The following is a 21,636-nucleotide window of genomic DNA, read 5'->3' on the forward strand; positions in this document are numbered from 1 at the left end:
TTGTTGGAGCTGCACCCATCCAGGCAAGTGGAGAGTATTCCATCACACTCCTGACTTGTGTCTTGCAGATGGTAGACAGACTTTGGGGAGTCAGGAGGTGAGTTACTTACCACAGGATTCCTAGCCTCTGACCTACTCTTGTAACCACAGTATTTATATGGCTATTCCAGTTCAGTTTCAGGTCAATGGTAACCTCCAGGATTTTGGTAGTGGGGGATTCAGCGATCATAATGCCATTGAATGTCAAGGGGAGATAGTTAGATTCTCTCGTTAGAAATGGTCATTGCCTGGCACTTGAGTGGCGCAAATGTTACTTGCTACTTATCAGCACAAACCTGGATATTTCTACATGGACTGCTTCAGTATCTGAGAAGTCGCGAATGGTGTTGAACGTTGTGCAATCATCAGTGAACATCCCCACTTCTGACCTTATGATTGAAGGAAGGTCATTGATGAAGCAGCTGAAGAGATTTGGGCCTAGGACACTACCCTGAGGAACTCCTGTAGTGGATGTCCTGGAGCTGAGATGATTGACCTCCAACAACCACAACCATCTTCCTTTGTGCTAGGTACGACTCCAGCCAATGGAGAGTTTTCCCCCCGATTCCCATTGACGCCAGTTTTGATATACAGTTTTGCTGTACGATTATTGTTTATGATTTCCACAATCTCATTTGGATAGGTTCAGAGTTCTAACTGTGAAACCAGTCAAAATCAATTATACAATAGCTACAAATAATCAACCATCTAAAGGCCTGATCAGGTCTGCAAATGAAACCCGACCCGAGCCTGATAAAACCACATCCGACCCAAGCTCAACCTGGCCTGAGTCCTTTCATTTTTTCCCGCGCCCGACCCGACCACCGGAATATAATCAACTTTATTGAAGAGGCTGCGTTCTACCTTGGATGGAATCACTTACTGCAGACCAGTGCAGAGTGTTTCCCGCCTTGGCGTCCTGGTCGTCACTGTGTCCGACCCGGCCCGAGCCCGAATGCCGGACCCGGAAGAGCGAACTGACCCGAACCCGACACACGTCGCCGGGTCCCGTCGAGTTCGGGTCGGATAGCATGCTCTACAACCAGCTAAAATACCAGGACAGTTCAATTTATTGAAAAATAAGGTTTTTTTTTTAGAAAGATCACAAAGCAAGAAACAAATAAAACCATTTTACTTTAATTCACTCTATCCCATTAATCTTTAAGAACAGAATGTCTAAATTTCATTCTAATTAGAAGCAAATCAAGCAAAACTCCACAACAACTATCTAACCATACATTCAACATTATTTTATCCTTAAGCAATTGTATTTCCTTATAACATTTTCATGGCATCAGCAGCTGAAACTATCCCCGAAAGTATTTTGCATACTGATCCTTAGTCATCAACACAGTTCCTAACTAGATGTCTAAGCAGATTTTTTTTTTTTTAGGCATTGATTGATATAGTATTAGGTATTTTGCTGGGAAGCTGGTGCATGAGGAACCAGCAACACTAAGTGCAACATAAAAATAAACTTTAATCAAGACTTTTTAAACCTGCATTTAAATCCTCTAGCTATTTCAAAATCCATGTTAAATAACCTGTTAAATTATTCATTCATTTCAACATTTATTAATTTTAATTTAATCCCTTTTTTCGACAAAGAGATTCAGTTGTGAATTTCCAATCATAACTTGCAGTCCTAATTGTCACTTGGCACTTTTATTGCCCTTCTTCAGAATACGTATTTTTAAAAAAAAAATCACCTACATTCAATGGAGGGTGGTAGAACGCTTTCATTCTTAAGGATTAGGTTCTTTAGTTAGATTTAAAATGCTTAGCGTTACAACCTGGACCTATCGGGATGCTATTTTCCCACTTGGTCCTTGCCATACGATGCAAAGATCAGCAAATGTTTATAACAAATTAAAACAGAAAATTCTAAAGCATGCCTATCAGCAAATGAAAGAAAATAAAAGTCAGCATTTTGATTGTAGCTTATACAACAGAACTGGAAGATAAGGTAGCCCCTTTGCAGTGATGAACAAACAAAAGGAATAGGACAAGAGCTAAAAGTAGAATTACCATTGCTATTCACACACAGATTAAAGGTGTGTTACAATTCACTTCAGTGACTGTATTCATGTGGCTGTTTAGTTCTAATTTAGTGGACAAGAAAATGTTCATTATTTTTAGAATTTAGAGGGGACACTGACTAGTATTCAACTTATTGCGGAGCAAACAGAGCTCCTATTATGACATTGCTATAATGTCTTTTTTTAATCCATAGAAGTAAGATGAGGTTAGATGTTTAATTAGGGTGGGATTTGAACTCATTATTGATTACAAATTTAGTAACTATAATCACTGCATTCAAAATGCAATAATCCGATGAAGGGTCACTGACCCGAAACGTTAACTCTGCTTCTCTTTCCACAGATGCTGCCAGACCTGCTGAGTGGTTCCAGCATTTCTTGTTTTTATTTCAGATTTCCAGCATCCGCAGTATTTTGCTTTTATATTATTGCAATAATCATCTAGCTGGTCCATACAATGACCACTTCAACCATTCTGAAATTATTCTCTTTAGCAGTCTGATAAGCAGTGTTCTCTGCAGTATGCAAATCATTTGCTGGCAGCATTTCACATACAAAAACTGTCCATCCCTCTTTTCACTTTTTCTCATGGATCATTGCATTTTATTGTTTCCTGCTTTTTTTATTATTATTCATTCTTGGGATTTGGGTGTGTTGGCAAGGCCAGCCATTTATTGTCCATCCCTAGTTGTTAGAGAAGATGGTAGCAAGTTGTCTTCTTGAAACACTGCAGTCCTAATGGTAGAGGCCCTTCCATAGTGCTGTTAGGGACGAAGTTCCAGGATGTTGACCAAGAAGTGATGGAATGGTGATATATTTCCAAGTTAGGATTGTGTGACTTGGAGGGGAACTTGGTGGTGGCTTCATTCCCATGCACCTGCTGCCCTTGTCCTTCCAGGTGGTAGAGGTTGTGGGTTTGAGATGTGCTATTGAAGAAGCCTTGGCAAGTTGCTGCAGTATGTACTGAAGATAGAATACACTGCAGCCACTGTGCGTCAGTGGTGGAGGGAGTGTACGTTTAAAGTGATGTATGGGCTGCCAATCAAGCAGACTGTTGCGTCCTGGATGGTGTTGAGGTTTGTTTTCTTTTAAACTGTTGTTACAGCTCCACTCATCCAAGCAACTGGAGAATATTCCATCACACTTATGCCTCGTTGGTGGCAGAAATAATTTAGGAGAGTCAGAAAGTGAGTGAGAGAATCTTGCCCCTTACTTCAATGGACTACTTTCTTCAGTTTTCAGACAAGTAAGGAACAGCATTCCATTGCGGTGGAAGCCATCCCAATCCAAGAAACAAACCTTTTCTCAAGTGATTAAAAAGCAGGTGTTATGAGCACATTCAATTCCTGTTGAATGAAGTGTCAGATTGTGCTATTAAGGAGAAGGATGTGGGTTGAAGCCCCTTTTATAGACTTGAGAATATAACTGAGGTTTACACTCCAATGTAGTATTAAAAGAGAGCTGCATTGTTATATATGCCATCTTTTGGATGAGATATTAAACTAGGTCCCATCTTAAATGGATGTGAAGTAATCGTGTCAACGTTTGAGGAACAGCAGCGAGTTATGCCAGTATACTGGACAACATTTCTCCTCAGCTATCACCAAGAACAAATTATCTGTTGGATCATAAGTTCAAAAACATTGTCTGCTTGCTGAGGGTACTGTGAGAAACAGAATGGCTGAAAGTGGGGATATAAGGAAAGAAAGGAATTAGTGGTAAAATCATTTAGAAATGAGTACTCTAAAAAGCTAGAACACTAGTGCCATGGTGCCATTGCTTTGCAAAGCACGTCAAAATCTAAGTTTATTTGCCACATTTTGAATGAAACCAGATTAAGTTCAGTAAAAAAATTACTTTTGTTAAAAAACAAAGCTGAAGAAATGTACAACTTCCACAAAACAAGATAACAAAACTGTGCATAAATTAAATATAGCCTATTTTGTTTTAATATTTTGGAAGACCCACTGTAAACTGACAAATGAGAATTTTACCACAGAATTTTCAACACTTAGTCCCTACTGAAATGGCGAGTGGGGAACATTGAAATCTCCAGCGGGCTTTGCTATGGCTCGAACTGAGCCATGGCATTAGCGTCCCACTTCTGGTCTCTTCCAACCAATGAGACAGGGCAGCTGGGATTATGCACCAGATGTGTCAAAGGAAGGGTTTCTAATTAAACAGGTCAGAAAGGCTCAACTGCACATGTATTGTTGAGGATGCAGTCACCACAGGAATGGAGAGGAGTCCTGGGAACGCTGCCTCCTAGGTCTCTTTCTTACGTGGAGGTCCTGCTCCAGATCTGAAGGGACTGCAATGAGGTGACAGTTGCCAAGGATGGGAGCAAGAGGATAAATTCTCCAACCAAGCAATGGATGGAAGGGGCTGAGGAAGTTAGCAGCAGAGGTGAGGTCCCTCTAACTGGACACAGTGCACCAAGAGGATCCAGGACCTAAGGAGGGCAGTTAGGTGAGTGGCCAAATACTTTCAGGCGCCAATCCCCACCCTCTGACTTCCCCAGCATTCTCCGGCACAGCACTCCTCAGAACACACCTTGCAGCTCCTTTCATTCCTGTCTTTCCAGGTACATTACATCCCCATCTGAGCAGCCAACACTCACCCTCATCCTATTGCCCTCTTGCACCCATGCCTCGGTCACCCTCCACAAATATTGTCCTCCCTACTATCCACACAAGACATTTCTAACACTCATCACTCTCTGCTTTCTTTCCTTGCAGAAGAGAGCACACAGCGTCAGGGACAGGCAGAGGCCTGGGGGTGAGTATGGGGACACTGGCCCTCCAGCAACAGGCACCTTGACAGCCACTGGCAATAAGTACCCACCTGGTCCATAGGGAAGGAGGTCTTGTTTCATCAGACTGCAGATAGCAGTGATACGCATGAGAGCCTGAGGCATTGGCATTGGTGCTCAGACATGTCAAGAGCACTGATCCTCTGCCTCTAAAGGCTGTGTTGAGGGGATCTCACCTCCTTCGAGCTGGATCTGTCCATCCCCTCTGTCCTGCGCAGCAGCATATGACTGAAAAGGCAGCTGCTGCTGCTCCTCTTGTTCCTCAGAGGTGCAAGGGAAAGCTGCACAAGCTGCTCCCCTAACATTGTGAAGGCTGGCAGCAGAGAAGAGCAGCTGAGGGTGTGTGAAGTGCAAAACACACGAACTGGCTTTAAAAAAGTTGGCAATCACCTGTCAAGCAGCATAAGCATTTTGAGAAGGAGTGCTGCGAGCAGCAGCCTCTCACCTGGCCATAGCTGCAGCTCTTCAGTTTCACTGATCAAAAGCATCCCCCAGCCCATCAGTTTCACTGAAGAAGCACTTGCCTGGTTAATCTTTGAGAGTTGCTGGCAGTTTGGGAAAGAGATGCAGTTGCTATTAAAGCCAGAATGTTTAGTTAAAACAGTACTTAATTACCTATTAGAATATTTAAATGACCTACCAGACAGTTCCAGGGGAGTTCTCCACTCATCGTGAAACTCATCCAGTGAAAACCAGAAATGGGGGGGGGGGATGATGTCAGGATCCTGAGCTAATTACACTTTTACGGGATTTAACTCCACCCACACACCCAAACCCATCTCCCTTTGCCTATAAAAATTCTCCCCATAATTTCCTCAGATAAACTTATTTCATTCTACAATTTTAGCTTTCATTTTCACTGAGAAGTAGATAACTTTCTTCCAGTACGTCTTGCAGCTAAACATTCTCTGCAATGAAAATGCATACACAAATGAAAACCACCACTAGCGAAAATATTCTGGCACAGATTACAGTGAGGTTAACGTTATTTTGGAGTAAGTCAGATAGCATCTGCCGGAGTCTCTACATATACAATGAAACATGGAAAACTGGAAATTGCTATTCAAGTTACCCTGCTCCTCCACAGGCTGTGCTGTAAAAGTACCTTGCCAAGAGACTTGCCCTTGAAATCCATCTAAGGGTACGAAGTTGCTATGTGCACCCTGTAAATACAGCAGGAAAAGTTTGGGCTGGTGAATTCAGGTGTAATTACATTTTTAAATTGATACTTACTGTCAAACCATTCTGGCACTGAAAATTTAATTCTACAAATGTGGAGTCTCATTCCTTCAGAATTTAGTTTTGGAATTTAAAAAAGAGAAAACCTTTTTTCACTTTTACATTGTCTCTTACCTCCCTCTTAATCCCATCTTTCTTTCCCTCTTATTTTCTGAACATGATTTTAAAATGAATTAAATATTCTACGTTTTACTTCTTGATTACGATTGTGCATGTCTCAGCAAGTAATCTTCAATCTGATTTTTAAAGAACCACACTTTCTTGCCCTGCTCACAAGACACAGATGCAGTGTAAAGCACTCCACACTGGAAATTATCTCTGGGAATTGAGTTGCCACTCAAAAGCCTACAAAAGATCTGTGGGCAGCTGTCAGCATAATGAATGTCCAAACACCATTCCTTTGTCAAAATTGGGCCACTTTTTTCAACCAGAGAAGTGCAAGCAACCAATTGATCATTTACTACTTAATTACACTGTTAAACTTTTTTTTGAGGGCCCAAGATTTCTTCATCACATTAATGGCTCTCAAGAAGTTACCACTCACATTTCAAAAGAATACTGTGTATAGACATGAAATTAACTCATATTGACATATGATTTCACTTAATATTTTCAACACTGAGTAGCTAAAACAAATGAAAGGATTAATGAGGGTGCAGAGTGCTTTGCTTATGACCAAAGATGAAAAACTATTCACTTTAAATATGGTTGCCAAAGATCACAATATTAAAATTAAATAGAAACAAAAGTATATATAATGTTTAAGATAGCTTGTGTTTGTTCTTAAATCAGAGTCCTCAAACTCTCAAAATAAGCTATGGATATTCCAGAGGATCTTAGACTTCTAAGTAACCGGGATTCTTGCAATCACACCTTCTGCTTCATTAATACTTAACATTGTCAGGTCACAATTCAAGAAAAATATTGAAATGAAAGATGATCTTGCAGGATACTTCCCATGTAAGTTTCCACCACAATATATATTTCCATTTTCATGTCAATGTTAGCATTACTACTAATTATCTCTTAATAGCAATGCAGCAAACAAAATATTTACACGACAAAAAACAAATTCTGAATTTGGGCTTGTTGAATGTGCCATTGTATCTCATCAGATACTTCCATCAGAATATTAGATTTAGCTCTAAATACTGCTTTCATTGCTTAAAATAACCTCAATCCATTTCTTAAACAATAGTACAATAGTGAAAAAATTCAAAAAATCGCCTTTCAAAAGATAAGATCTTTTCTGGACAACACAAAAAAGGATGCAATTTCTAATATCTTCTGAAACATACCTAGTAGTGCTTGAAACAAGCCACTTTTGAAGATACTTATAACTCTTTCAACTGCAGTTTTAAGTTGCCTTTCCTCCGGTTTCTTCAGCTTTGAACAGTAGTCCTCAAGAAGCAGTAAAGCACGCTGGGTGTCTAGAAGGCAGGAAGAAAAATGACTTAGTACAGAGATAGAAGGTTTTCATAATGAATGTGAACCAGGATATACAGATATTTTTATTGGCTTATTTTTGGCCATCACCTATTGCTGGGTCATAAGCTCAGATTTTGGGCTGCAGATAATGAGCGAGGCAGTCCTCCCTTCACAAGTTACACCACTGCAATCTTTCTTCAATCAGCAACAGCTGCAAAGTCTACTTTAATTCCTCCTAAAGGGAAAGTATCATAGCTCCCCTTGGTGCTATTCCCAACAAGCAAGGCAATGTTTTGTGTGGGCAATCCAAATTTTAAATGAATTCAAGCACATGCCTGCAAGTACTGTTCATTACAATAAAACTTATCACTGCTCAAACCAGTAATAAGTAAAGGCTAGAATTTTATGCCTTCCGCAGAAGCAGGTTGGAGGTGGGAGGGGAAGGGGGTGCGGGGAGTATAACATTGAGTGGGAGGTGGGGGGTGCCATTCCTGTCGCCTTCCCGCCCCTGCTGCAATTTTACAAGCGGCAGCAAGAAGCGGCCCACCCACCCCAACCAATTAAGGCCCTTAAGTGGCCAATTAACTGCCACTTAAGGGCCTTCTCCCACCGCTGCTGGTATATTACCAGCAACAGGCAGCTCAAGACCTCAGGGGCCGCTCAGTAAAACCTGGCAGCCTCCATGCGGGCTGGGGTGGGGTCCCTCCTGATCAAGCACCCTGTGTCCGATGGAGGGCCTCCCATGGCACAAGCCACCCCCACTGCACTGTGTTTCTCCACCCGCAATACCCCCCCCAAACGACCTCCCTTGCTTCGCCGGGGCCCAGCCAATTGTCCCCGGCGAGGCCCCGCACACTTATCGTCTCTCTTGCTCCACTCCCTGGCTGCAGTCCCAGCTGTGGCCACCGTTCCCAGTGACACTGCTGGGACTGAGAGCTGCCAGCCTGCTGATTGACTGGCAGCTCTTGGAGGTGGGACTTCCTGGCTCAGAGGGGCGGAAGTCCCACTTAAGGCCAATTAAGGGCCTGGGCCATGTAAAATCATCATGGGGCTTTCAGGCCCAGCGGAGGCGGAGTCGCCACCAACTTTTCCCGGCCAAGGCCTCCAGCCCAGTGTAAAATTCCGGCCAAAGGCTTCTTCTGTACTTTCCACTAAAATATCTGAAGTAATATCCTAAAATTTTGTTGTTGAAGTTTTTGTGTTATCAATGCATTTTTCATTATTTCTAAACTTCCATCTCAACTATAAAAATAGGTGCTAGCATAAGCAATATCTCTAAATATATACCAGTACCCAAAATGTATTTTAAATTACATCTTGATAACACAATACATTCGAAAATATTATTCTCCAACTGCTGATTTCAGTGGAATTCTACATACATTCATGAGGATTTCTAAAACATTTAAAAAATTGAGTAGTCACCTCAAAACTCGAGCCTCCTATAAAGTCTTGACATTTGAAGTCCAAGCTCGACATTTAACTTACTACTTTTCCACTGATCTAGCCTTCCCTTACTCTTTAGTATAATCCTGAAACATTGACCTAACAGAAAGAAAGACTTGCATTTATATAGTGCAGCTCACAATCTCAGGATGTCGCAAGGCACTTTACAGCCAATTAAATACTTTTGATGTGTAGTCATTGTTGTAATGTAGGAAACATGGCAACCAATTTGCCTACGGCTAGCTCCCCCTCACAGCAACGTAATAATGACCAGATCATGTGTTATTTTTATAGACTCAGAATGGTTACAACATTGAAAGAGGGCATTCGGCCCTTCTTGTATGTGCCGGCTCTCTGCAAAAGTAACTCAGTGATACTAAATGAGGGATAAATATTGGCCAGGACCCTGGGATAATTCCCCTGTTACTCTTCAAAATAGTGCGATGGGGACTTTTAAGTCCATCTGGGACTGCAGAGAGGGCCTCGGTTTAATGTTTCATCCGAAAGACAGGAGTGTCAGCCTAGATTTTTTGTGAAGTCTCTGGAATGGGAACTTGAACCTACAACCTCCTTACTCAGAGGCGATAGAGTGCTAACAACTGAGCCATGGCTGACATTTGGTAGACCTTCGACCCTCCACATAAGTTTCTCTCTAATTTTTAAAACAATAGCTGCATATTTGGGAGCAGCAATAAAATCACAGCAAAAAGCAAAAGCAAGGTGGCAAATAAATAATGGATTGGAATAATGAAATGCTGGAAGGAACAGTTCCATTTTTAGACATTAACTTGGAATTATCTAGTATGATCAATAAAGAATGCAGTTTAGGTTAAGTACTACAAAACATTTTTTTTTTAAAAAGGTGACTGATAAAAACAACAAACAATACAGTAGCTTGCATCATTTTCCATAATGCTGAACACCTGCTCTTCTCATATGCCAACACAGACATGTCTTTAATTCTACTGAAAAATATTGGCATATATCCATGATGTAATATTTATAAGGAGGGTTGGCAGAACCTACCATGGTGCTCAAAGCTTCACCTTCTTACATGGTGCAGTAATAGCAAAAGAATGGGGAGCACACCTTGTGGGATGTACACTGTATACTTTGAAGCTGAAAGCAAGTGATAGAAGAATGCCCACGGTCAAAGTCACACATGGCTTCCCAAGATCCCCTTAGGTTTGAGGACCCAGCTTATTTACATGTTACCAAGCACCTTATCTTATGATAAACGGTCTACATCTGAAAAGTTAATTTTCAGTTCTCCCCATAGCTACTGGCCTGCTGAGTATTTCCAGCATTTTGCTTTTGATACAGATTTCCAGCATTTGCAGCTTTCTTTTTGCTTTGTTTCATATATTAACTTGACAGATTTTTTTTAAAAGCCAGCAGGGCATTTTAAGTTTTTTTTAAAAAAGCAAAAAACTGCAAATGCCATCAATCTGAAACAAAAATAGAAAATGCTAAGAACGCACCACTATTCTGATGAAGGGCTCTATACCTGGTATGCTAACTTGCCTGCAATCTCGACAAATGCTGACTGACCTGCGGTGCATTTTCTGCTTTTGTTTCAGTTTGTGCCAAGTGATTTCTACATATTTTGCAAAGAAGATGTATAATGTATTTGGAGAATAATTCCTGTGAAATTACACGGTGTAGATGGTGCACCAGATGGGAAGGTTTACCTTCTCAATAGCCAGGAACTGCAAACTAGCATCTAAAGTCTACAGATACATCTCAGATAGGTGTTAATACATAAACTTTTATAATTTGAATTTTCAGAACCCTTATACATGACAAATACAAAAAAAGGAATTGACCAAGACAATGAGCATAGCAACAAAATGACTACAGAAGTATTGCATATTATACAAAGAAATTAAAGCATACCAAATTTCCGCAAAGAGCACTATGCCTTGAAGAACCAGTTTCCATTGGAATTGCTTCCATTAAGAGTGCCCATACATTCAGACAACTGACACGATAAAACATTTGCAACTTAAGAGATGAGCAGCACACCTACTTCTGTGACCTCCACGCAATGAAACCTTAATTTGGTGCAGCTGGTTTAAGCAAAGACTGTTGAAGGAAAGAAGTTATAATTGTCTCAGAATGAACATCACAAGTAGTCTCAAGTCTGCTGCTTTTTAAGCTGGTCATAGGCCAGTCAACATGGTTGCCCAATTTTTGCTTGTTATTGAGTCCCTTGCATTGTAGACCCATCAAATATTCAAATTTTTCACCATAAAACTCAAACCTACCAGCTCACTTGTTTATGCTTGCAAAACTGAAGGCAAAAATTTCAATTCATTCAGGTGAGATATTGGTGTACACTTCCAGTTTTGCAACCACTCTCCCATTGATGAAGGTTTATATGTCCGGTTATATAGTTAATTGCATTAAAACTAATGCTTTTGTACATCACTTTTCCTGGAGCTTTGCAACTCCGGTGCCACATAATGTGCAGACCTAACCTTCCCCCTGCTCTCAGTGGACTGGTTTCATGGACTCAATGGGCCAAATGGCCGCCTTCTATGCCGTAATCACTAAGAGAAATCAGAGCACTCAAAATGAATATCCTCCATTGCCCATCAGACCTGCTCCAAACATAGCCAACTCAAGTCCCAAAAAGTACGTTCAAGAAACTAGATAATGTTGTCATTGTTAACAATGGGCATTTATATGGTACCTTTAACATAGAAAATTATTCCAAGGCATTTCAGAGACATAAGGAAAAACATGGACACTAACCCAAAAGGAGATATGAGAAGTTATAACCAAAAGCTTCAACAAAAATGTGGGTTTTAAGGAGAACCATAAAGGAAGAGGGGAGGCAGAGGCAGAGAATTTTCAAGAATGTAATTTCTATTTTGTGGGGTCCAGATGGCTGAAGGCAGCAACCAATCCTGGGGTGAAGAGGGAAGATGCACAAGAGGCCAGTCAATGGATAAAGAGTAATTGGTGGGGGAGTTGGGGGTTGGTGGCGGGCACAGGATGTGTTGCAGTGCTGGAGAAGGTTACAGAGGTAGGCAAGGGGAAAGGTATAGAGGGATTTAAAGGATGAGAATTTAAAATATGAGGTGCTAAGGAGCTAGGGACTAATGCAGGTAAGCAAGGAGTGGGTGATAGATGAACAGGATTTCGTACTAAATAGACTACGAGCAGCAAATGTTTAAATAAGCTGAAGTTAATGAAAGGTTCAGAGTGGGAAGCCAAACAAGAAAGTATCTGAGCAATAATCTGGAGATGGCAAAGGTGTGGATGAGGGTTTTAGTCACAGATGAGTTGAGGTAGGTGCCAAGGCAGGCAGGCGGTGGAAGTAGGCAGTCTTTGTGATGGAGAAGATACGGGGTCATGCTTCCAGTCAAAAACAAAAGATGAGATTGTGAACAGCTTATTTTAGCCTGAGGTCATGGCCAAGGAGGGGATGGAAAAGGTGATGAGGGCAAAGATGACGGCTTCATTGTTAAATTGTAGGAAATCGTGTTTCATCCAAGACAACAAATGGAACAAGCAGTTTCACAGCACGTGGCGGGGGGGGGGGGGGCGGAGGGGGGTGGTGGAGTGACGGGGAAGGAACAAAAGAGACGGCAGATAATAGAGTTGGGTGTCAGCATGTATGATTAAATTGATCCCATATCAGCAGATATGTTGCCAAGGAGCAGCATGTGGACGAGGAGGAAGCTGAAGATGGATACTTCGGCAACTCAAGAAGTGAGGATAGGAAGAGAAGCAGTTGTAAAATTCACTGGTTATGATTGGACTGTGCCAACTGTGTAACAGCCCCGACAAACAAATTTTTCTGCAGCACCTGTGGAAGAGTCTGTCACTCTAGAATTGGCCTTTATAGCCACTCCAGGCACTGCTCCACACACCACTGACCACCTCCAGGCGCTTACCCATTGTCTCTCGAGACAAGGAGGCCAAAGAGGATTGGACAGATAAAAGTGAAACCAAGTGAAGTAATATTAAACCCTACAATGGAGCAATTTTGTTCCCCAAACATGAAGAAACAAAATTCTCAATTTCTGTATGTGTGAAGGCTTTATTCAAACATGCTGCCTGGATCTGTCTGGGCTTGTTTTACTTTCACTTTTGGAACCATTCCCCTTCCAGAGTTGACTAACAGCACAGTGAGCAGTCTTACACAGCACAGAGCCATCAATCACTGAACAAACACAACAGAGCATGGTTAACTATATTAAAGGTTGGAGAGGTTAGGGAGAAATATACACAACGGTCACGCTCAATGTCATTTCTGACTTTGGTTAAGCCCAACTCTATGCTACACGAAGGACGTAATGCCTGGGGAGAGTGAATTATTTATGTGAGAAGATATTGGAGCCAGGAAGGGAAGGTGGATGGTTAGCAGTTTATTGAGGATTGGGCTGATAAGCAGCAGGTAGGGATTGTGGATGGAGTAAGGGTTTGCAAGTTCTCCCTGTGTCTGCGTGGGTTTCCTCCGGCTGCTCCGGTTTCCTCCCACCGCCAAAAATTTGCAGGTGATAGGTAAATTGGCTGTTATAAATTGCCCCTAGTGGAAGTAGGTGTTAGGGCATATGGGATGATTGTAGGGTTAGTATAAATGGGTGGTTGTTGGTCGGCACAGACTCGGTGGGCCGAAGGGCCTGTTTCAGTGCTGTATCTCTAAATAAATAAATTAATTAATTAAAAATCTAAATAAATAAGCTCAAAAAGCGAATAAAAAGATAAATATGAGAGGGAGAAGAGGATGCAAGGGAAAGGAGGGAAACAGACACACAGAAGAGAAAGGGGGAAGGGGGAAAGAGAGAGAGAGACACACACACACATAGACAAGGAAGTGTGGAGAGATGAGAAATGAGAGCAGGAGGAGACAGGAGAGCAGAGTGGGTGCAACATGAGAGGAGGACAAAGGAAAAACAGAAAAATGCACAAAACAGAGAGATCAAAAAGGTTTCAGGAAAAGAATAAACTTGCAATATCAATGCCTTGGACAATCTCAGGTTGTCCTAAAGCACTTCATAGGAAATGTGGTACTGTTAAGAGTAATCCCCGTTGTAACGTAGGAATACACAGCAACCAGTTTGCACATAACCAGATTCCCAAACACCAATGTGCTAACTGACCAGATAATCTGTTTTAGTGATGGTGGTTGAGGACAAATGTTGATTAGGCCACTAGATGAACACCCCTGGCTCCTCTTTAAATGATGCCATGGGATCCTCTACATACATGGAATCATAGAATGGTTGCATCACAGAAGGAGGCCATTCAGCCCGTCGTGTCTGTGCCAGCTAAGAACTATTCAGTTAATCCTACTCCCCTGCCTTTTCCCTGTAGCGCTGCAAGTTTTCTCCTCAGATAATTATCTAATTCTCTTTTGAAAGCCACAATTGAATCTGTATCCGCCAGGCAGCGCATTCCAGATCCTAATCACTCACTGTGTAAAAAAGGTTTTCCTCATGTCATCATTGCTTCTTTTCCATTACGTCTGTGTCCTCCGGTTCTCAACCCTTCTGACAATGGGAACAATTTCTCCCCATCTACTCAGTCCAGACCCCTCACGATTTTGAACACTTCTATTAAATCTTCTCCCAACCTTCACTTCTCTAAAGAGAACAGCCCCAGCTTCACCTATCCTTCCTCGTAACTGAAGTCTCTCATATCCTTAAAACTGTTTTTTTTTTAAAGTGATACAGCACTGAAACAGGCCCTTCGGCCCACCGAGTCTGTGCCGACCATCAACCATTATATATTTAGGGCGGCACAGTGGCGCAGTGGTTAGCACTGCCGCCTCACAGCTCCAGGGTCCCGGGTTCGATTCCGGGTACTGCCTGTGTGGAGTTTGCAAGTTCTCCCTGTGTCTGCGTGGGTTTTCTCCGGGTGCTCCGGTTTCCTCCCACAAGCCAAAAGACTTGCAGGTTGGTAGGTAAATTGGCCTTTATAAATTGTCACTAGTATAGGTAGGTGGTAGGGAAATATAGGGTCAGGTGGGGATGTTGGGTAGGAATATGGGATTAGTGTAGGATTAGTATAACTGGGTGGTTGATGGTCGGCACAGACTCGGTGGGCCGAAGGGCCTGTTTCAGTGCTGTATCTCTAATCTATACTAATCCTACATTAATCCCACATTCCTACCACATCCCCTCAATTCTCCTACTACCTATCTACACTAGGGGCAATTTACAATGGCCAATTTACGTATCAACCTGCAAGTCTTGGGCTGTGGGAGGAAACCGGAGCACCCGGTGGAAACCCACGCAGTCACAGGGAGAACTTGCAAACTCCGCACAGGCAGTACCCAGAATCAAACCCAGGTCGCTACAGCTGTGAGGCTGTGGTGCTAACCACTGCGCCACTGTGCCGCCCACATCCCACTGTTCTCATAAATCTTTTCTGCACCTTATACAGTGCCTTCACATCCTTCCTAAAGTGTGATGCCCAGAATTGGACACAATACGCCAGTTGAGGCCAAACCAGTGTTTTATAAGGTTCATGATAATTTTCTTGCTTTCTCAACCTGCCCTGCCACCTTCAACATTTCTGCACATATACCCTTAAGTGCTTCTGCTCCTGCACCCCATTTAGAACTGTATCCGATATTTTATATTGCCGCTACTTGTTCGTCCTACCAAAATGTATTGGTATTGCTTCATAGTTCTCGGCACTAAATTTTATCTGCCCCTTTCCAGCCCATTTCTACCAGCCTCTCTATGTCCTCTTGAAATCTATCACTGTCCTCCTTAGAGTTCACAATATTTCCAAGTCCTGTGTCATCTACAAATTTTGAAATTGTGCCCTGCACACCCAAGTATAGGTCATTAATATATAAAGCAGGAAAAGCAGTGGCCCCAAAACCAACTCCTGGGGAACCTCACTATATCCCTTCCTCCCGTCCGAAAACAAGCGTTCACCACTACTTCGTTTCCATTCACTCATCCAACTTTGCATTTATGGTGCCATTGCCCCTTTTATTCCATGGGCTTCAAACTTGCTGGCAAGCCTGTTATGTGGCACTTTATCAAATGCCTTTTGGAAGTCCACATACATCACATCAACTGCATTACGCTCTCTGTTACCTCATTGAAAAACTCAATTAGTTAAACACGATTTATCCTGAACAAATTCATGCTGGCTTTCCTTAACTAATCCACATTTGTCCAAGAGACTGTTAATTTTGTCCCAGATCATCATTTCTAAAATCTTTTCCATCATCAAATTGACTGGCCTGTAGTTACTGAGCTTATCCTAACAACATTTTTTGAATAAGGGTGTAGCATTTGCAAATCTCCAATCCCCTGGCACCACCCTTGCATCCAAGTAGGATTGGAAGATTACGAAGAGTGCCTCAGCAATTTCCACCCTTACTTCCCTCAGCATCCTTGGATGCATTTCATCCGACTTTAGTGACTTATCAACTTTAATTATACACAGCCTTTCTAATAACCTCCTCTACCAATTTTTAGCCCATCCAGTGTCTCAACTACCTCCTCTTTCACTATGACTTTGGCAGCATCATCTTCCTTGGTAAAGACAAATGCAAAGTAGTCATTTTGTACCTCAGCCATGTCCTCTGCCTCCATGCGCAATTTCCATTTTTGGTCCCTAATCACCACTACTCCTCCTTTCACCACCCTTTTACAATTTATATGCCTAGTCACAGATTTGTAATTATTTTTCTCCTAGAATTAAAAAAAGTGTGCCTTTAAGACTCTTAAAAACAATACACCTTTAAGGGAGAGAAAGTTCTGAAATTTTTAAGGCACAATGTACCAGCAGCTGCACTTGTTACCTTGGGCGACAGCAGGAGAGAGAAGCAACAATGTTGCCACATAACTATGTAAAACTGGCTGAAACCAGACGCACCAGCAAAGCATACTGAAGAGAAAGGAACTGTTTATTCTCTCTCAGCAAAAATTCTACAGGGAGCTATGGGCTGAGTTAATTGCCTAAAGAAAAGCCTTCTTTTTCCAAGAAACCATTAGTATTACTGAAGGAACTGTTGATGCCCACTGCAGCCAAACAGTTGAATGCCTATTAATAGACTACTGCATCAAATCCATGTGAAGACTGCGAGTGGTCTTTGACTATTTCCACATGAGAATACCTCATCCACCAGAAATGTAATCCACAAAGACTTACTTATTTTATTTATTCTTAAGTAGCTAATTTTTCAAAACACTACTTTTAAAATCAGTTAACTACTATTCTTTTTGAACGTATGTGTGTGAATGAGGGAGTTAGATTAAAATAAGTTACAAGCTCTTCAGACATAGGTTTATCTCAATAGTGTTTAAGATTTAGTTTAGTAATAGTTAATTTGTTGTTGTCTAAAGAAAGCCAGTTTGGCCCGTTTTATTCCAGGGGTTACTAGAGTGTTTAATTTGGCTGTTTTCTGATTGGGTGTGAAAGCTTAATAATGTGCTGCGACCTGTGGAGTGATGGGACTGAATTGACAGTGCATTGCTCCCGCCGCGGTTGTAACAGCCTATAGAAGAATTTTGGGTTCCCCTTTATGTTTGCGACCAGTCTCTTCTCATACTCTCTTTGCTTCTCATTTCTTTTTTTTGCTTCCCTTTCAGCTTTCTATATTCAGCCTGGTTCTCAATGGTATCAAATATACATTGTACACAAAATGAATGAACAGGCATTTATATAGTGCCTTTCACAGCACTGGATGTCTCAAGGTCATATACTGCCATTAAAGTACTTTTGAAGTTGAGTCATGATTGTAATGTAAGGAAACATGGCAGTTAAATTGCATACAGCAAGATCCCACAGAGACCAATTAAATAGATGGCCAAATTATCAGTTTTGTATTAATCTTAATCAATATAGAAAAAAATACTGTGGATGCCAGAAACCTGAAATGAAAACAGAAAATGCTGGAAATACTCAGCAGGTCTGGCAACATCTGTGAAGAGAAAGAGTGGAATGTTGAAAGGGGAGAGATGTGTTTGGTGGTGGCATCATGCTAGGGGTGACAGAAATGGTGGAGGATAATCAATTTAATATGGAGGTTGGTTGGGTTTCCTTGTGCTCACCTACCCAATCATAATTCTGGGAGGGAGCGGAAGGGGTGACAGCATAAGTATCGGAAATGTAATGGACACAGTCGACAACTTTGTCAATCACTGTGGAGGAATCCTCGACAGAAGAGAAAAAAGATGACATAACAGAAGAACTGGTATGGAAGTTAGCATAGTTCAAGCAGATACAATGGAGGAGGAGAGGATTCCCCATGTAGTACATTCCAAAGGACCATACTCTCCTGGTCTACTCCATCACTCCCAATATCCCTCACCTTACTGGAGATGCAATATCTGCCCTTTTTACCTCCTGCCTTTTCACTATCCAAGGCCTTAACACCCCTTCCACGTAAAGCAAAGAATTTTGTAGTTCTTTCAAATTTGGTATGCTGTATTCACTGCTTACAATGCGTCTCTTCTACACTGGGGAGATCAAATACAGATTTGGTGAATCACTTTGTTCCATTTAGTCCTCAAGCATGACCCAGAACTTCTGGTTGCCATTATAATTTTCTGTTCCACTCCCACCTCTGTTCTCAGCCGCCCAAGCTGTTCCAATGAAGTTCAACAAAAGCTCAAGAAACATCACCTTAGCTTTTGATTAGGCACTTAATCTTCAGGACTCAACACGAAGTTCAACAATTTCAACCTTTCACCGCCACCCCCCCCCCTGCCCCCCCACAACACCATTAGATTTTTTTTTTGTTTTCCATTTATGGACAACAGCTGTTGATGATTCTGCTATTCCCATTTACACCTCCTCAAGATCCATTTTTCTTTCTTTGTGTGTCCTGTCACCATTTCCTTTTGTCTTGCACCAGAATCCCTCTTGTCATTTAATCGCTCCCGCCTTTTACCCTATCACAGATCTTATGTTTTGTTCTTTGCCCTTCTCCCTCCACATCTACATTTGCCTAAAACCTGTTACATCTTTAATTATTTTCCCAGTCTGATGAAAAGTCATTGGCCTGAAATGTCAACTCTATTGTTCTCTCCACTGATGCTGCCAGATAGTCATAGAGTCATAGAGTCATACAGCATAGAAACAGGCCCTTCGGCCCACAGCATCCATCCGACCATAATGCCTATCTATACTAATCCCACCTGCCTGCATTAATTCCATATCCCTCTATGCCTTGCTCATTCAAGTACCTGTCCAGATGCCTCTTAAATGTCGCTACTGTTCCTGCCTCCACCACCTCCTCAGGCAGCTCATTCCAGATACCCACTATTCCAAATGCAGCCTAACCAACGTTATGCACAACTGTAACATGACGTCCCAACTTTTGTACTCAATGCCTCGGCCGATGAAGGCAAGCAAGCCATACACCTTCTTCACCACCCTGTCTACTTGTGCTGCCACTTTCAGGGAACTATATACTTTCACCCCAAGGTGGCTCTGCTCAACAACACTCCCCAGGGCCCTGCCATTCACCGTATATGTCCTGCCCTGGTTTAACTTCCCAAAATGCATCACTTCGCACTTGTCTCTGTTAAATTCCATTTGCCACTCCATTGCCCACTTTCCCAGTTGATCTATATCCTGTTGCAACCTTAGACACCCTTCTTCACTGTCCACTATACCACCAATTTTGGTGTCATCTGCAAACTTACTAATCATGCCCCTTACATTCCCATCCAAGTCATTCATATATATAACAAACAACAGAGGGTCCAGCACCGATCCCTGCGGCACACCACTGGTCACCGGCCTCCAATCTGAAAAACAACCCTCCACTACCACCCTCTGCCTCCTATCACCAAGCCAATTTTGTATCCAATTTGCTAGCTCACCCTGGATCCCATGTGTTCGAACCTTCTGGACCAGCCTACCATGCGGGACCTTGTCAAAGGTCTTGCTGAAGTCCATGTAGACAACGTCCATCACCCTGCCCTCATCAATCCTCTTGGTCACCTCCTCGAAAAACTCAAATTCGTGAGACGTGATTTTCCCACGCACAAAGCCATGCTAACTATCCCTAATCAGACCATGCCTTTCCAGCTGCATATAAATCCTGTCTCTCAGAATCCCTTCCAATAACTTTCCCACCACTGATGTAAGGCTCACCGGCCTGTAGTTCCCTGGCTTATCCCTGCTGCCCTTCTTAAATAAAGGCACAACATTAGCTATCCTCTAGTCTTCTGGTACCTCACCCATGGCTAACAATGATGCAAAAATCTCTGCCAGGGCCCCAGCAATCTCCTCCCTTGCTTCCCATAGCATCCTAGGATACACTTGGTCAGACCCTGGGGATTTATCCACCTTAATGTGCTTCAAAACCTCCAACACCTCCTCCTTTGGAATGTTGATATGCTCCAGGATATCGGTGTTCCCTCCCTTGAACTCACTAGCTTCCATGACCTTCTCCACGGCAAATACGGACGAGAAATATTCATTTAAAACCTCGCCCATTTCCCGTGGCTCCAAACATAGATTGACACACTGATCCTTAAGGGGACCTATTCTCTCCCTAGCTACCCTTTTACTCTTAATATACTTATAGAATCTTTTAGGATTCTCCTTTATCTTATCTGCCAGGGAAATCTCATGGCCCCTTTTCGCCCTCCTAATTTCCTTCTTAAGTGAACCCCTATATCCCCTATACTCCTCGTAGGATTCACTCGATCCCAGCTGCCTATACCTGACATATGCCTCCTTCTTTGTCCTGACCAGACCCTCAAAATCCCTCATCTACCAAGGTTCCCTAAACTTGCCAGCCTTGCCCTTCCATCTAACAGGAACATGCCGGCCCTGAACTCTTCCTATCTCACTTTTAAAAGCCTCCCACTTGCCAGACGTCCCTTTACCTATAAACAGCCTCTCCCATTCAACTTTTGAGAGTTCCTGTCTGATGCCATCGAAATTAGCCTTCCCCCAATTTAGGACTTCAACCTGAGGACCAGTCCTATCCTTTTCCATAACTATCTGGAAGTTAATAGAGTTATGGTCACTGGTCCCAAAGTGCTCCCCCACCGACACATCAACAACCTGCCCATCCTCATTTCATAAGAGGAGGTCGAGTGTCGCCCCTTCTCTACTAGGGCCATCCACATACTGCTTCAGAAAACTATCCTGGACACACTTAACAAATTCTTCCCCATCTGATCCCTTCGCACTAAGGCAGTCCCAGTCAATATTAGGGAAGTTAAAATTACCTAATATTACAACCCTATAATTCCTGCACCTATCTGTGATTTCCCTACATATATGCTCCTCCACTTCCCTGACTATTGGGGGGCCTATAGTATAATCCCATCAAAGTGATCACCCCTTTCTTATTTCTAAGTTCTACCCATTTGGCCTCGCTGGACATTCCCCCCAGGATATCCTCTCTAAGTACTGCCGTGGTAGACCTGGTAAGCATTTCTAGCATTTTCTATTATTTTACATTATGTAAAGAATTAATATTGGCCAGGACACCAGAGGAAATTCACTGTTCTTCTCTGAAAAGTGTCATGGAATTTTTTATGTCCAGACAGGGCAGATGGTTTAACATCTAATCTTACTGATGTGCCAGAGATGTCAGAGAGGCGCCAAAGTTTAAAGTCTTATCTGAAACGTGGCACCTCAGACAAAGAAAGATTGGAAGAGTAGGTCCTCAAGCCTATTCCACCA

The 21,636-nt window shown here is 42.3% G+C and overlaps 1 protein-coding gene across 3 annotated transcripts in view; it reads right to left on the reverse strand.

Moving 5' to 3' along the window:
• dlg2 (discs, large homolog 2 (Drosophila)) overlaps positions 1–21,636 on the reverse strand; it is a 1,345,388-nt gene that overhangs the window by 1,285,219 nt on the left and 38,533 nt on the right. For all 3 annotated transcript variants that reach the window (XM_068033932.1, XM_068033931.1, XM_068033933.1), the window contains one exon: positions 7,428–7,559. In XM_068033932.1, the coding sequence (XP_067890033.1) occupies positions 7,428–7,559 (132 nt within the window). The remainder of the gene's footprint in view (positions 1–7,427; positions 7,560–21,636) is intronic.

This window comes from Heterodontus francisci, chromosome 6 (assembly GCF_036365525.1).
Source record: "Heterodontus francisci isolate sHetFra1 chromosome 6, sHetFra1.hap1, whole genome shotgun sequence".
NCBI classification, from domain to species: Eukaryota; Metazoa; Chordata; class Chondrichthyes; order Heterodontiformes; family Heterodontidae; genus Heterodontus; species Heterodontus francisci.